General features: G+C 42.6%; 2 protein-coding genes across 12 annotated transcripts in view; one reads left to right on the top strand and one right to left on the bottom strand.

Annotated features, from left to right (window-relative positions):
* PRC1 (protein regulator of cytokinesis 1) overlaps positions 1–2,566 on the top strand; it is a 37,833-nt gene extending 35,267 nt beyond the window's left edge. For 5 of the 9 annotated variants that reach the window (XM_073653199.1, XM_073653200.1, XM_073653201.1 and 2 more), the window contains one exon: positions 1,500–2,562. In XM_073653199.1, coding sequence (XP_073509300.1) covers positions 1,500–1,571 — 72 coding nt within the window. In that variant the 3' untranslated portion in view covers positions 1,572–2,562. Of the gene's footprint in view, positions 1–1,499 lie in introns of all 9 variants that reach the window. The other 4 variants (XM_073653205.1, XM_073653198.1, XM_073653196.1 and 1 more) reach the window with 4 other exon arrangements.
* Positions 2,567–12,745: 10,179 nt separating this feature from the next.
* Positions 12,746–17,426, bottom strand: part of UNC45A (unc-45 myosin chaperone A) — a 32,258-nt gene continuing 27,577 nt past the window's right edge. For 2 of the 3 annotated variants that reach the window (XM_073653194.1, XM_073653195.1), the window contains one exon: positions 12,746–17,264. In XM_073653194.1, the coding sequence (XP_073509295.1) occupies positions 16,995–17,264 (270 nt within the window). In that variant the 3' untranslated portion in view covers positions 12,746–16,994. The remainder of the gene's footprint in view (positions 17,265–17,426) is intronic. The other variant, XR_012251306.1, reaches the window with a different exon arrangement.

The raw sequence follows: 17,426 nt of genomic DNA, 5'->3' as shown, positions 1-17,426 counted from the left end.
GAAAGCTGCCAATCAGTGGGTCAGAGTTACACAGAGCTCAGCATTCTGAGCACTGCTAGATCTGCAGCAAAGAAAACTGTGATTGTATCAAAATGACAGCATGCAGCCCAGCAAAGTGACACATCACTGGAATCAGGGTCTCATCCAATACATTATGTTGCTCTCAGATTACATAATCTAAAACCTGCTGATTGATTTCCACTTTTTACCACATATTATTGGCCTATGCTCATTTTGTTGATGTACGTATTTCTTTCTCATCATATTCATAATTTTAGAATGAACTGTCGCTACCACCGCCTCCATATCATTGCTTTTGGTAAAGGTGACAAATCTGCAGGGTGCTGGGTTTTAGAACAAAGATTCATCACAATGAAACCCAACAGATTTACCCGTGACATTTGTCATACGATGGATCCTTCAGATCCTCGTGCTTTTTCGAAAAAAATATCTGACGTGTGAATTCACTCTAAGGAGAATTACCTGTAATATAATAGTGCTGACATCAATGTTATATAGAATGTTATACACGTGTTACCAATGTGTATTTCTTTTCTCCTTTTCACATTGGTACATGACTTGAGCATTTGATCACTTGTGCTTCACAAACTCCTACAAAATCTTTGATGTAAAAAGGGTGGCCACATCTGATGTGCCTTTCTTAGCTGTAAGAGCAACACAGGTGCCTGCTTCACTGTACTGTCTATAGTCACTGTTCTATTACAGCAAATAATCAGACTGCAAAAAAGCTGAGCACCATAGAACATTTCTGAAAGTTGCAAAAAAAAAAACAAAGTTGCCATTCTCTCCTCCAAAGAAGGACTAGCGACTCATAAAGTTGTCCGCAACTGCACCTTTCAGAAATGTTTCATATACAAATCTCAAAAAATAAATCAAAAATACAAAGAATGTTTACGAAAAAGAAAAGTTAGGCTCTATTTACCCTGCTTTTTGATGGCCGGAATACTGTGATATATTGCCCCAGATCTTTCAAAGAAAAAAAACCCCTCAAACGTGATGCCCCTATATAGTTCAATGGGAACTTTTATGATCTGATACACTAGCACCGTCCCTAATAACAGAAGCCATGACGTCAGGGTAAACGGAGCCTAATTCCTTCTTGACGTTTCTGATAAGCTGCTGCCAATAACTTAAAAGGGTTGTCTCATCTTTGAAAATGGTTAGAATTTCAAAGTGCTTCTTACTTTACTTTTAGTTCTATCATTTTCTGATCGTTGCCTAGGTTACTGGTCACCTCTGCCGTCTCAGTGGTAGCCAGTCTCCTAGGCAAGGAGTGCTTGCAGGTTCAGTAGCAGCCACCCATCCTGGCAAGCAGCTCCTGTAGATGGATGAGAAGATCCCTTTTAAGCATCTGACCCCAATTTCATGAGCATTTTATCTCCTTGTACCTGCTTTTGCATGCCCCTTCTTTCATGGTGCTCTTTTCTTGTACTTTTTGACCAGCAGTAATTCATTTTTTTTTCTTTTCCCTTGTACAGCGAGAACTTTCAAAAGCTACAGGACCTAACCCCAACCCCCGAATTCTGAACTCCACCATAACGCACATGTAATGCGCTCTCCAGAAGTCGAAGGGCTAAGATGGACCTATGGTCAGGTGTACGTTTTGCATCGCTGTGAGTGGCCACAGTGTATATATTAAGGTGGTCCCTTAAGATGAAGGGCGCGTTCCCAGGACTCTGCTTTTGAGGGGGAACTTGCGCCAAAGTCCTTGCTAAATTTTGCACTGTAAATTCATCTCTTTATCTTTCATGAATAAATAGTTTTTGGTGACCTCAGAAGATTGGCCGATATTCCAGCTGGTAGTTAGCAGTGCTATGCTCTGTACTGTATGATAAGCGCATAAGTCCTTGTATTCAGTGCTTCTGCTGTCACGACGAGGTTAAATATATTTCTGTATATACGGTTCTTGGTTCAGCAAATATTATGAACACTTTGCACATGTATTTTCTTTTTCACTACAGATATGTCACAAAGTAGTTATATTTTTTAAATGTTAACGTCTTGTGGAAATAGTCTTTGGAGACTTTAACACTACTTATGTACCTTGTTTTTTAACTTTTTTTTTCCCCTTTGGTGCTGGGACAGATCTAAGCAAGAAGTGAAAGACTGCTGTATGAGAAGTACAAAGATGACTGGACGTAATGCTGCACACTCCTGTGTGGGAATATACAATACAAAAACATCAATAAGTAGTCTAATTCATTTTAGTACTTTTTTTTTTTTTAAGCACATTATCCCAATTTGGCCATAAAAGTATGCCCAGTATCTGAGAGTCCAGGCTCCATAAGACCTGAGTAACACGATAGTGCTGTGATCACGGCTGGGATAAGATCAGTGAGGACTACATGATCTGCACAGGCCATTTATTTCATAAGCTTGCTTTTTATACAGCAGTTTTCAACTCTGCAGTAACTCCTGATTTTTAACTCTTACACATCTTTAGGTAGAGCCGATGATGCATTAAGGAATGTCTGGTTAATGAATGTTAGTATGTCTATACCAGCGCAGGCCCTCTTCACATCTATAAGTGCATCTCACTAAATTAGAATATCATCAAAAAGTTAATTTCAGTTCATCAATACAAAAAGTGAAACTCATATATTATATAGAGTCATTACAAACAGGGTGATCTATTTCAAGTGTTTATTTCTGTAATGTTGATAATTATGGCTTACAGCCAATGAAAACACAGAAGTCATTATCTCCGTAAATTAGAATACTTTATAACAACAGCTTGAAAAATGTTTTTAAAATCCGAAATGTTGGCCTACTGAAATGTATGTTCAGTAAATGCCCTCAATACTTGGTCGGGGCGCCTTTTGCATCAATTACTGCATCAATGCGGCGTGGCATGGAGGCGATCAGCCTGTGGCACTGCTGAGGTGTTATGGAAGCCCAGGTTGCTTTGATAGCAGCCTTCAGCTCGTCTGCATTGTTGGGGTCTGGTGTCTCTCATCTTCCTCTTGACATACTCCATAGATTCTCTATGGGGTTAAGGTCAGGCGAGTTTGCTGGCCAATCAAGCACAGTGATACTGTTGTTTGTAAACCAGGTATTGGTACTTTTGGTCCTGCTGGAGAATGACCTTTCCATCTCCAAAAAGCTTGTTTGCAGAGGGAAGCATGAAGTGCTCTAAGATTTCCTGGTAGACGGCTGCGCTGAGTTTGGTCTTGATAAAACTCAGTGGACCTACACCAACAGATGACATGGCTCCCCAAACCATCACTGATTGTGGAAACTTCACACTAGACCTCAAGCAGTTTGGATTGTGGCCTCTCCACTCTTCCTCCAGACTCTGGGACCTTGATTTCCAAATGAAAATTGGAACTCTGGGACTTTTGTGAAGTGTCAGTGACTGCCTTCTGGACATCTGTCAAGTCAGCAGTCTTCCCCCATGATTGTGGAGCCTACTGAAACAGACTAAGGGACCGTTTTAAACTCTAAGGAAGCCTTTGCAGGTGTTTTTTGTTATGTATTCAAATTTACTGAGACAATAACTTTTGTGTTTTCATTGGCTGTAAGCCATAATCATCAACATTAACAGAAATAAACTCTTGAAATAGATCACTCTGTAATGACTCTATATAATATGAGTTTCACTTTTTGTATTGAAGAAGTGAAATTAACTTTTTGATGATATTCTAATTTAGTGAGATGTACCTGTATGTGGAGCTTCTATTCAGAGCCTCCTTCACAGATCCAGCCATAAACGCTGGTCAGAATAGCGGAGCATGACTGCTAGAACAAATTAAACCAGACCGACCCCTTTTAGCCTCCGTGCCCACGATCAGGAAGAGCAGTGTTTTGGACTCGGCACAGTGAAAATACGCTAGGTCCAAAGCGCTGCTCTTCCTGATCATGGGCGCAAAGCCTTATAGGCAGGGGGTCCAGCACTTCTGTTATTCTTGTATTTCTGTTCCCATAATGGAACAAGAATACAGAAATATGGACACACATGTGAACAGAGCCTTATTTTATACTTAATTGGATTTTATGAAACGTCTGAACTCTTTTTATGAGAAAAATCAAGCGGACCGGATACCTTGTGCAGAGTGTGACATGACATTGGTATTCTTTCTCTAATTGGCGTTTTTTATTCTTTGTGACGTATTATGTCAGCTTTGCCTTGGGTTTTTAATAACGCGTATAGAAAAATGTACATTTTATTTGGTCCCAGATTAGGCTTTCTATACCAGTAGGAAATAAATTAGAAACGGCAATAAGTGGATGTGCCATAAAAAATGTGTATTTTTCATGGCTTTGAAGACCCATTCCACAGCATCATTTGAGAAAAAAAGAAGAAAAAGAAAAAAAAAAAACTATCTTGGGGTAATGTGCCTGATGTATTGCTTTGGACATTTTGTACAGGTCTTGTATAGTAAATTAAATCTACCATGTTAAAGCCGTTTCTGGTGATGAGCATTTATCTGACTGTACGGTCTTATCCCATCTTGAGTGCTCCTCTTTATTATGGATGTCTATGGGTATTTAAAGAGGATCTGTCATCAGGTCAAAAGTGGCCAGCTCTTATTTTATTCCTGCTACTCCTGAGATTAGATATATTTTTATGGGCCTTTTTATTTACAGATAATTTTTATGGTCTTTACCTAGGGAGCGTGACTCACAGGAATCTGTTAACGTGTCTTTGGGTTGCTCTGCATAATTAGATGAACACCAACATTAGCAGCAAATAAAAAGGTCCATATCTCTGGAACAGTATGGCTTACTGAGGGGCAGTGGGTATAAAATAAGAACTGGCATTTTTTGTCCTGGTAACACATCAGACAGAGCTTCCCCACAACTGCCCAGCCTTTTGCGTGTTACACCGAGGCATTTGCATTTTCTCCATATTGTATAGCAATCTTTACTACTGAACCTAAAATGAATCACATTATAATGTAGAACAATTTTTTTGTATTTCTTTCTATTTTAGAATTGTATCATGTCTGAAGTAGTGATGAACACTCAGTTATTGGATGCTTATTGCACGGTAACAGGAGTACAATCCACTTATTCATGCATGAAAGCTATGGCACTCGCATACAATATTAATTTAGGAGCTTTTTATGTAAAATCTGTAGCTACAAGGTTTCATTGTGGCCACTCACAGGAGAAAAGGTTAGTGGCTTGGCTTTGTCAAAGACCAGATCTAAGCTACAACTTCTCTTGTGAACCATGCTTAGGTCACATTAACCGACCCGACTGCCTTATAGGCATATATGAGGCAAATAGGACCGCAGACCCGGTGGTAGGGGCAGGGCTGTGGAGTCTGAGTCGGTGTCCATTTTGGTGGAGTCTGGACCGACTCCAACTCCTAAAATATATAATAAATTGGGTACAGTAGTTCCAGGGCTGTGGAGTGGTAAGCCAAACCTGCGACTCCGACTCCTCAATTTCCCTTACACTGCCTCCACGACTCTGACTCCCACATATATTGCTTATATTTAAGTGAAAAATTTATTGTAGAACAATGTGAACATCAGACATTTAATCATTTTTATGATACAATAATCAAGATATTTAGATAGAATATAATGATGGATAGATGGAGGGATAGAGTGTGATAGACAGATGACAGCTACAGACAGAAAATTGTACATTGCACATATAGTTCACACATTGTACAGAGAGCACATAATAATCACCTATAATATTAGCATTAGTTACCTTCCTGTGACAGAGATGAGAAGTAGTACTTTCACTTTCTCCAGCTCGGGGCCCAGGATTGGGATCCTGTGTAGGGCAGGCACCCCTCCCCCTCCTCTCTCTGGTGAAGATGGCAGAAGACAGGACGGAGGAGGACTGGAGCACTGCAGCATACAAGTGAGTTTTGATAGGTGCGTGGGGGGTGGGGGGGCAGCTGCCCCCCCCCTGCCCCTCGGTGGCTACGGCAATGATTCACACACACACAGCTTTTTTGCGGATCTGTTTTTTGTAGTAAAATGCATTGTCTCTGGGCATCCCAGCAAAGTCAATCGGTTTCAAGATATGATATTCAGACACATCGTTTTGTGAGGATCCGTTTTTGGGCTCAAAAATGGATCCTCACAAAGAATCAGCATGTCAGTTTGTTCGGCATTTTTCTAATCTGCTTTTGCTATTGAAAACATTATCTATGAGCTCAAAAACCTTTCAGGTGATGCGGTTTTTTTAAAAGCTGATCTGCTTTTGCAGCTGAAAAACGTATCCTCAAAAAACGCTGTGTGTGTGTGAATGTAGCCTTAGATCACGAATAGAACAGCCATTTATAGGACATTTCATAACTTTCCCAAATTCCTATGAAAAAAATATTCCCCACAAACTGCATTGATCTACTGCACCCAATTTATTATATATTTTAGGAGTCTGAGTCAGTCCATTTTATACCAACTCCAACTCCACCAAAATGAGCACTGACTCTGACTCCACAGCCCTGAGTAGTTCAATGCAGTTTGTGGGGAATATATTTTTCATAAGAATTTGGGAAAGTTATTGTTACACACACGCCGCTAGGTTCAGATAGGGCGAGATGGGTTTCGTGAATTCTTTGGAATCCTGGGGGAACCGTTATTCAGGGCGACCATAGGCTGCAGCTTCTCTCAGGCACACGATAGATTTAATTGCTGACCAGACACATCTGACAAGAGTCTTTTTCAACAGTTTAACAGTGGAATTTAATCTGAAGCACTGCCAGTGCAATTCAGGGATATTACAGCAACAATCTTCATTACAGTACAGTCAGAGTTTCTTGAGCAACCGGCTCCAGTAACAATACAATAGTAGTTTCTTCACATGGCACAGTATTACAGTCTCTTCAGTAGCATAATTCAGCACAGATTAGATCTCTTGGCAGCACACTTCTATGCATACATAACCACAGGCCTTTCCTTCACAAGGACACAATAGTACACAGCATTCGTTATCCTGCATGGAGATGGAGGGGTGGGGGGTTGATGAGGGAGATGATTAGGTCTTTTCCAGGGAGTCCTTATCTTCCTGCCCGATAATACTCTGCACTATTAGTTCAGGGAGTTTATCTGACCTGTCTTTAGTTTCTCTCCTGATCTGAATCCTGATGAGTTGCCTTCTGTCAGATCCAGATAACACACCACTTTTCTCCTCAGCTTCAGCCAGACTACAATAACAAGTTCCCCACAATTCCCTGGGGCTCTGCTAAACACTCCCTGTCTCCTGTGACTGCGTTAACCCCTCTAGTTGCTGTATGCTTCTGAAGCACAACACTTCCTGTCTCCTGTGCTTGTGTTATTTGTAACAGTTGCTGGATGCTTCTGAAGCAACAGCACTACTTCTGCATGTCACATTATGAAATGTCCTATAAATGTCTGTCCTATTCCTGATCTAAGGGTCTAGACTTTTAGCTGAGATGAATCTGTGCCACAGTAAATTTATCACTTAAACATGAGCCATGTATGAGGCAGTCTGAGTCGGTGATTTGGCTTACCGACTCCACAGCCCTGGGTAGGACTAGGCACTACAATCTGAGCACAGTCCATGTTTCACAGATGTGTGAAACTGACCCAAAATGTAAAAAAGCGCAGTGCCAACAGATAATTTCCATTTGCTGCTTCTTGCAAAGTTATGACTTTCTTAAAGCTAATGCATAGGCAAGCATGTCATATAAAAGGTGAATAAACCGATACCTTAAAGAGGTTGTCCACTACTATAGAGAATGCCCCCGTCGATTTAAAAAGTGGAAATAAGACTTTTTGTAAATACCTCCTGTGGTCATAGTTGCCTGTGAGCGGCGCTATTGCTGACTGCTCACAGGCATCATGTGACCCTGGGCTGCAGCCGGCTCTGGCATCCGCTGATGTCAAGTTCCAGCTGCAGCCGGGCGTGACCCAGTGTCGCACTCCCCACTGATTGATGGGCTGTGGGCGGGGTTTCCTTCTGCGTCACATCCGGCATCCACCGCACGCTTTCCCTCTCCGGCATTCATTGGGTAAGCGTGCGGTGAATGCTGGGTGTGACACACGATGAAACTCTGCCCACAGCAGCCCTTTTCTTTCCTTTGGAACCACAAAGAGGTTCAAGTAGAACCACGTGAAACGCTCCTGTGGTGGGACAGGAATGATGACGCCTGATCAGAGAAGATAAAAGTGATGGCCGTGAAAAACCCAGAACCAGGGAAGGATCCCTTGGAGGCGGAGATTCGAAGAAGCGCTCTCGGGGCCATGACACAAAATCTATCTTGCATCCTGAAGATACAACTTCTCTGACCCAGGCATCCTCGTTGGAAGCTAGCTAGACGTCCTTGAAATGCAGAAGATGACCTCCCAGCTTGAAGGAATCCCTGGGTGGTAGTGAGTCATGCGGAAGAGAACCTACCAGATTGGGTCCTGGAGGATCTACCTTGCGCATTGCCTGGACGCCATGACTGTGTTGGCTTAAAGGAAGCCCTTTTTCGGACCTGACGTGGCTGTGGACTCTCCCGGCGTGAGGGTTCATCCGCAGATGAAAAATGTAGAAAATAGCGCTACGCTTTGGAGGAGGACGACGAGGTTTTGCCTGAGGAAGGAAAGAGCTCGTCCCTCCCGTGGCCTCCTTAATAATCTGGTCCGCCTTCCACACTTTTAGCCAGATGGTTCTGCATATGGCCACCATATTACTGGGTTCTTGAGTGGCGCATGAAGCGGCGTCCAGAGAGGCCAACACCACGTACTTCCCCGCATGAGATATCTGGTCTGCCAAATTAGCTAACTCCGGCCAAGCTCCAGTGAGGATACCTTGACGGAGTTGCTTAGCCCATGCAGATATAGACTTTGACACCCATGTGGTGGCAAAGGTAGGGCACAACGTGAAAGAAGCAGCTTTAAAAGGCTGATTTGGCAAACGACTCTATGAGCCTGTCGTTAGAGTCCTTAAGAGATGCCTCGTCCGTAAGAGGAAGTAAGGTTGGTAGATAACCTAGAGACTGGAGGGTCCACCGTGGGGGATGCAGTCCAGTTCTCAGTGAGGTCCGAGGCAAAGGGATACAGGATACCAATACGTTTTCCTCTCTGAAAACGTCTGGTTGGGTATTCTCGCTCCCTGGAAAGGACCTCTTCAAATTCCTTATGGGCAGCTAATACCTTGGGAGTTAGTCTGGACCGTCTAAACAAAACCGCCTGTTCTGTGGGTTCCGTAGCGGAATCCTTTAATGTTAAAGGTTTGGTTGACTGATGCAATAAGACTCTGAACTATGTCCCGCATGTTAGAGGCCTGGTCGGAGTCCATGTCAGAGTCATGATCGGTCCGACTGCAGCTCCATTCATCCTCTGGGACATTCAAAAAAAGCCATGTGCAGCCACTGAGGGAATAAATTGATCAGTGGTCGAGTCGCACATGATTAATCATGGGCCATGCTTAAGACATGATTTGTCGAAACTCGTAGGTCTCTAAACTACTACAGTTCCACACTTGCTGTATATTCTGTGGAGCAGAGTTTTATATGGCTAATAAAAGCTTAAGTTTTATACTTCTTCTACTTAAGCCTTTACGCTGGATCATTTGCACTTTTCCTTTTCTTCCCTGGATCTCTTACTGCCAATTATGGTAGACTGAGCCGGGGGTTCCTGTAAACCGCTGGCAGGGGCGGGAGCAGAAGTAGTTAATCTGTCTAGCGCAGCAGACTCCAGGGTCTGAGATACCATGGTAAGGCTATGGGCCCACGATGCGGAAATGCTGCATATTTTTTCCACTTCTCCCTGGCATGAAAAACGCATGCGGTTTTAAAATGTGTTTTTCCCGCCAGGTAGAAACGTTTGTCAAGCGTTCTTCACATGCATTTCCGCATGTGGGTTATCAAACGCTTTTACAAGCGATTTTAGCATCACTTGGAAAAGTGCTTGACAACTTGTTCACACTATATAAAACCATGCAACCGGCATAGATTTATAGTAGTGTGACTAAGTTAGTTTGAAAAAAATAGAATAAGAATGGTAAAAAATAAAGTTTATACTTACCTTCCGATGTCCTCCCGGTGTTTTTTCTGCTGCGTCCGGTGTCTTGGGCGGCTCGCGGTGGTGTGAAGGACCTGCGGTGATGTCATTGAGTCATGTGACAGGTCACATGACTCAATGACGTTATGGCAGGTCCTTCACAACACCGCGACCCATACAGCCGACCAGACGGAGGGGAGAAAACACCAGGAGGACATCGGAAGGCGAGTATAATCTTTATTTTTTATTTTTAAAATTTTTTTTTTTTTTTTTTTAACAGGTTCTATGGTACCCAGGTCTGGATGAGAGTCTCCTCTGCTCCAGACCCGGGTACCATCCTCACATTGAACCGTGTGATATCCGCATGTGCAGATGCAGTGATGCGGATGTCACGCGGTCCAATGCAAGTCAATGGCGGCGATTACGCTGCGTGTCCACAAAATTAATGGACATGCTGAGTATTTTTCCGCAAAGATAATCCGCAGCGGAAATTTCCACAGCATGTGCACAGCACCTGCGGATTATCATTGGGGACCATGGGGCACGTATTACCAAGCGTTTTTGCTGCGGAAATTCCACGGCAAAAACGCTTGAAAAACGCATAGTGGGCACGCAGCCTAAGGTCTGGGACAGGGGGAAATCGCTCTCTCTTCAAATGCAGTGGGGGCCTCTTGGGTAGCGGGAGGATTTCTGCAGTCCTGATGGGAGTCTGCATTTACATGAGGAACAGACAAATTGCGTTACCAGAGTAGTGGAAGCCAGATGGCGAGAGCGCTCTCCTTTAGACTTCATTCATCGCACACTCAAAAAGTTTTTTGGATTATGGTGTACATTTATTCATAGGCAAAAACAAGATTAAACCATAGCTGTGAAGGCAACAGACGTTTCGGCCATAACATCGGCCTTATTCATTAAGTCACTATTGCGTTTAGATAAGGGTATATGCCAGGGATTAATTGCCCACGTAATGAAGAGATCCAGTAGGAAAGCTTAGATACGGTTCTGTTGCTTGTAAGCCTGGGAAGATCTGCAATAGGTAAGGAGATGGTGCTCCAGCACCTCAGAGAGGGCGAAGTCCCATGTGCCTGGTATACGGGGTAGGAGAGCAGCGTTCCCACGCCTTGCTGCTGCCATCAGAGAAAAATTGACTGTCAGTTTCTCGTACTTGACCTCTCCATCAGGAGGTAATATAGTATCAATGGTGCTATATTTGCTGTTCCCATATTGTCACTTAGATGCTGGTGCTTTTTTGTGTGTGTTACCAAATTAGGTAAATCAGCAACATTTCTAAAGCCGGCTGTATACATATTTGGAACTATAATACAAATATACCCACCAGCATCATGCTGACTAAACTGTCTGATTAAAGCACCATGTCAGCGGGTTGTTTTTTTGTTATATATTATTTCAGACTTGGAGTTGTGCCACTAATCCAAGTTCCCTTACCCTACTATATTATACTCACCAGCTCCTGCTCTTCCCAGCGCCACTCTACTTGTAAGCTGTTGTCTTGTGACTGCAGCTCCTGACTGACAGTCAGAGGTAATGGACACAAGCTCTCAGTGTAAGTCTATGAGAGCCTTGCTCTGACTCTCAGACTTACATTGACTAGCCACTTCTGGAACGAGTGATCCAGCAGGTCACAAACTGCAGAAGATGACTGGAGAGGTGCCAATAACAGATGAAAAAGGCAGCTAGTGAGTATAATAAAAAGGGGCAGGGGAACTTAGATTAATGACACCACTCAAGTGGTAAAATAAACGCTGGAGTGGTGGTTTAAGCACATTAAAATTATTTGTGCAAAATGGCAAATGAACAGCTATCTAGTGTCACCGAACAAGGCTGAAGTATTCCAGTAGACATTTTTTGCAGAAAGAAGTTGTCCATCAAAGAAGAGAACGTACTAGTCACGACCATTTTAAAAACTCTAGAAATGTTAGATTTTCACTCTTTTGCATTCTAGTTTCACATGTACTATTTTCATGGCTTTTTCTTTTCTTTAGCCAATAGTGGCTTCACCCATCCTCCACACCATTGGTCATGTTCTCTACCAGTCTCCTAGCTCTCTCTTCCAACTTGGAACATCATTGCTGCAACGATTACATGAGGTTTTCTGCTGTGAAAAGAAGCGAGGAGCCTGGTGAGGGGGCAGAGGTGTGGGGCTCCACTAGGTAAGGATCTTTTTATCTTAAGGATGACCTGTCACCAGGTCAAAAGTGACCAGTTTGTTCTGTTTTAATCATTCAGCTCCTCTGAGTGTCCAAGGTCAATTATGCAAAGTAAAGACAAGACCCTCCTTATTTGCAACACCCCCTTGTAAATTCAGTGCACTAAATAAAAAGGCTTGAGTTGAGCAAAAGTATTCACAGGTAGGGATGAGCAGACCCTCGGAAATTTGGGTTCATCCGAACTTTAGTCCAAAGTACAGTTTGGGTACCAGAACTGATCCTAAACCCGAACCCCATAGAAATCAAAGGGTACCCAAGTTTTGGAGCTGTAAAAAAAAAAAAATCTCGGCACTGAACACTAGGTGTCTGGTACAAACCCCGAACTTTACAGTTCAGATTCGCTCATCTCTATTCACGGGACACTGGGCCAGAAGCCAAAGCAGTAGTCCGTGCTGCCAGGCCAGAGCCCTGAGACCTCCTCCTACCTGTCAGTATACAAGATGCCTCTTCTGATTAGTAGACCCGGCTTCATCGTTGTGGTGCAATACATACATGATATGACAAGGGCATAGTTCTTTTTTTAAATAGATAACACACAATTTAACAACAAAAAAAGTAACAAAATAACCATTGTGATAATTTGATCAGAAATTGATTTATCGATTTAACAGCATGACAAATGAATTACAAGAATCCAAGGAATATCCTTGTTCTGCTTGAGTGAAAAGAATGGAATATAAATAAGCAGTGCATGGAAACATATGAAGAAAGAAAATACGTAACAAGTCAAATGTGAACAATTGCTGACATAAGAAAGGGAATGTATAGAGCTCAGACAGTGCAGTCCATACATTTCATGTGCTAAAGCAAAACAAGTCATTTTACAGAAAGCAAGAAGGTGTATGTGTGGTCCTGCAACAACGAGTAGGTGCATGTGGTCCTCCGCTTTAATTCACCTAGTACCACACACACCACCTTCAGAATGGCCTAGGCTGTGCACTAGATGCGTTTATTCTTGGTCCACCCCACAGCAATGCGGTTTCTGTATAATTATTCAAGCGTACAGCGTGTTATCTGTATGTGAACTGTCTGAACTTGACCTATGTAAAAGGCACTTTACTAAAAGTTCATTTATTTACACCAATTTTCATTTCTTACAAAGATGTAACCATCCTGACAAGATCTCATGGGTGTAAATAGTCAATTCATATGATCACCCCAGTAATAATCATAATGATTGGGATAAAATCAGGGCTGTGGAGTTAGAGTCGGTGTCTATTTTGGTGGAGTCGGTATAAAATGGACCGACTCCGACTCCTAAAATATATATTAAATTGGGTACAGTAGTTCAATGCAGATTGTGGGGAATATTTTTTCATAAGAATTTGGGAAAGTTATGAAATGTCCTATAAATGTCTGTCCTATTCCTGATCTAAGGGTCTAGACTTTTAGCTGAGATGAATCTGTGCTACAGTAAATTTATCACTTAAACATGAGCCATGCATGAGGGAGTCGGAGTCGTGGAGTCGGAGTCATGGAAATTGAGGAGTCGGAGTTGGAGGTTTGGCTTACCGACTCCACAGCCCTGGATAAAATAGTCAAGGGAGAACCTTGATTAACAAAGTTTTGTAAAAAAACAAAAAAAAACAAAGCTCTTCCCACTGCTTCCCTTCACACAACCAAAGCATCTAGTACATATAAAATAAAAATGAGACAACCTTAAAAATAGGCTAACCAAATAAAAAAAATAAAATGTAAAACGTGATCCTGAGATCACTTTGGTTCCTCTTGGCAGCCAGTCCAGGGCAATGTGAACTTAGTCTACTGCCACTCAAGTTCCAGCATCCTGGGCATCTCTGGTGGTCACTAGATCCCAGTGACAAATTATTATTATTATGCAGGGTCCTAGTAACCACGAGAGGCATCCGGACCAGGATAGTGTGAATATTTTTGCTCTTCTCTGTATTACACCACTATCTATGCCCTTTCCTGTTGCTGGTTATATTGGATAGGTGTCAATCTCTTCCATCTTATAAGAGGGCATGTGTTCTCAATGGTGACAGGGAAACTAAGCAGCTATCATAACATAAGACATCATGGGTGGCAGCTAATCTCCCCGCAGAAGAAAAGGATTGGGCATGTTGAAATCCAAATGCCCAATCCTTCATTATTATTGGTCTCACAAAATTCGGTGGGTTGGGTCAATATTAATCCATTGTGTATAGCCAGCTTAAGCTTGAGCCTGCAGAGACACCAGGTGGGAGTTTGTAGAACCTGCGCAAATGTCTAGCTGGGCATCGTTTATGCAAGTTAGTTGAACATACATGGATATTGTAATTAGCTTGTCAGCCAGTAGAACCAGCACTGCGTGATCTGAAAGGCCATCTGAAAGAAAAAAATAGTGGGCAAAGCTTGGAAAAGAGGCGTGGCTGCACCCACCCAATTCATCAGAATGTATGTAGTATATTTTTGAGGCTGGCGCACACCAGCTGAAATATGCGCTGAGTTCATTAAGAGTCTCTTAATGGAAGAATGCGATGGAATAATGTGTGCCTAATTTATTTAGACTAGCGTACAAAACTGCAATCTTGAATCAAATCCATAGTTCTTTGTAATGAGGGAACCTATGGGTAGGCGACGTGAATCTGCTGTCAGTCCCCTTTAAAAGGACTGTCAGCACAGAATGACTGTTCAAACCAAGTACAGGCGCTCGGTGCATCACGGCAGCCAATCATTTTTATACACCTTCGCACCTGCTTGGTTTCCATCTATTTCCTCCCTTCTCTGGCTCTATGAAGCCAGAGCTGTCAATCAAAGAAGGGGTGGGTGCAGATAGAGGGAATACGATCAGGTGGGAAGGTGTAGCTAAATGATTGGCCCCGGCATGAAGCACCGAGCGGAGGGACTTCGTTTGAACAGTCATCTTGTGCTGACAGAGTCCTTTAATTGTCTCTGTATAGAGTTTAGCAATAAGCCAGTTTGGGATCTTTCCTGCAAAACAAAACCACTTTAAAGGTTGTTGTTTTTTTTTCTTTTAAGTTAAGTTATTTCCATTCGTGACTCATAACAGGGCCAGTTATTACTGACACTTTAATGAATAACCCAAACGATATAGCAGCATGAACAGCCCTAATGTGCTCAAAATTGCTGCGATTAAATTAGATGAAGGTACAATTTAGAAGAAAGAATTCAGAATTTAAAAAGTACAATTTCTTAGGGCATAAAAAAGAAGTCTTTTGTAAGGTCACAAAAGTTTGTATATTTAGTGTGTTTCAACAATATTAAGACGTATAAAGGGCGTTCATTAAAGATTTCCCCTGACCCACTTCTTGTGGACTGAGAGCAATGAAACTTGGCACAGTTATTAGTCCTTCTCGACATAGGTGCCACTTAGGGACACACACTTTCCCCATCTCTTTAAGCAACTGTAAACATCTCGCTTGTAGAAGTCGACAGATTGCTCAAAAAGCCACGTTTTGACTTCGGAAATCAGAGTCTCATCATCTGGAAAATGCTTGCCCTTCAAAAATAACTTCCGGTGGTGCGAGGTTGGGTGAATAAGAGAGATGAGGTAGAATTTCAAAACCACAGGAGCATGCTTCCATTTGGGCAACATGTGCGTTGTGAACTGGTGCATTGTCTTGCAGAAGGCAAGACACCTTTGGTGAGCATGCCATGTCTCTTGGCCTCCCGCAATTTCCGCAGCAGTGAAGCATAGTATGCCCCAGTGATCATGGTACCCTTTGCTAGGAAATCCATCAATACTACTCCGTGCTGGTCCCAAAATACTGTGAGCATGACCTTGCCTGCCGAGAGTTGGGCACGTGCCTTCTTTGGAGGCAGTGAATCACGATGCTTCCATTGCATCGACTGGACTTTAGTCTCAGGATCATAGTGATGGACCCAGCTTTTATCCGGTGTGATCAGTCTGTTGAAAAAGTCCTCCTGGTTTCCATGGCACATCGTCAATAGAGCCTGAGAGCATTCGACTCGTTCCTGCTTCTGGAAAGGTGTGAGCAGCCGGGGAACCCAGTGAGCGGATACTTTATGCATGTGAAGATGGTCTTGGATGATTTTTTCCACGGACCCCACACTAATCTTGACATTTTGGGCTAGGTGGCGAATGGTTAAGCAGCAATTTTCCAAAATGGTGACCTCCACTTGCTGGATGGTGTGTTCATCAATAGAGTGGGGTCGCCCTGGAATTGGAGCTGTTTGCACCGAAGTCCGACCACATTTCAATTGATGATGCCAGTCCTTGACTACATCATATGATGGGGAATCACCACCATAAACCTCTTTCATCTCATCGAACGTCTCCTTTGGTGTGCGGCCTTTCAAGTAAAGGAACTTGATGACTGCTCTGTATTCCACATGGTCCATTATCAAACCTCACACCACTTCAGCACCTGGAAAATCAAGACCGTTATCAGTTCTGAGTTGCAAATTGGCACGTAACCTATAGAGACTTATATCATTACATATGTGAAGTTTCAGCATCCTGTGATTAATAGAAGTGGGTATGGGGAAATCTTTAATGAACGCTACTCGTATATTTGTAAACCATTACACTATAATTATCGGGCTGGAGCAACAATCGGAAAGGTTTACCTCCATGACTGCAACAAAACCACTCCGCCTTCAGCTAGATTACTTGGTCACCGATTTTCATTATACTGCACAAATTGGATGAAGACAGAATGATCGAAGTACTAAAATGGAGTTTTAAGCAAGTAGAGTTCAAAAATGAAAACTTGTGAAACTTTTCCTTGTACTGTGGGTTTCAATCCCTCAATGTTTAAGATCAGTGCTTGCTGTCAGTGAAAAGCAAAATTTAAAAAAATCTCTGCATAAAATGACGAGAGTAAACCTTAGTCTTGAAGTCTTAGTCCTTACTAGTCAGGTTGGGCTTAATAAGTCCATGCTCAACCGCTTTGTTTAAAGACTCTTGTGCAACTTGAGCCACAGGCAGCTTCTTTTCTTCTTCGTTTTTTGCAAGAACAGTAAGGATTTCAAACATTTCACTCGCCATCAACTTCTCTGCCAACTCCTTGTCGGCAGTCATCATATTTAAGACCGTGACAGCTCCTCGATGCTGAAGGTCTTTATTCTCACTAAGGAGCAGGGTCTGAAGAATCTCTAACCAGTGGTCAGTCTGCAATGAGAAGGTTCATCACTGATCGAAACATATAAAGAGCAGGCACACTTTGTGGGGTAGTCATCTACACTAGATTTCTGCAGTCAGAAAGTCACAAAACCATTCTGCCCCTAAGAAAAATGTGTGGCTGAGCAAACATGGCAGGGTCAACCAACTCGC

This window comes from Phyllobates terribilis, unplaced genomic scaffold, assembly GCF_046119375.1.
Source record: "Phyllobates terribilis strain yellow unplaced genomic scaffold, ASM4611937v1 Scaffold_11__3_contigs__length_659146591, whole genome shotgun sequence".
In the NCBI taxonomy this organism is placed as follows: Eukaryota; Metazoa; Chordata; class Amphibia; order Anura; family Dendrobatidae; genus Phyllobates; species Phyllobates terribilis.
This window is presented reverse-complemented; position numbering and strand designations above follow the sequence as displayed.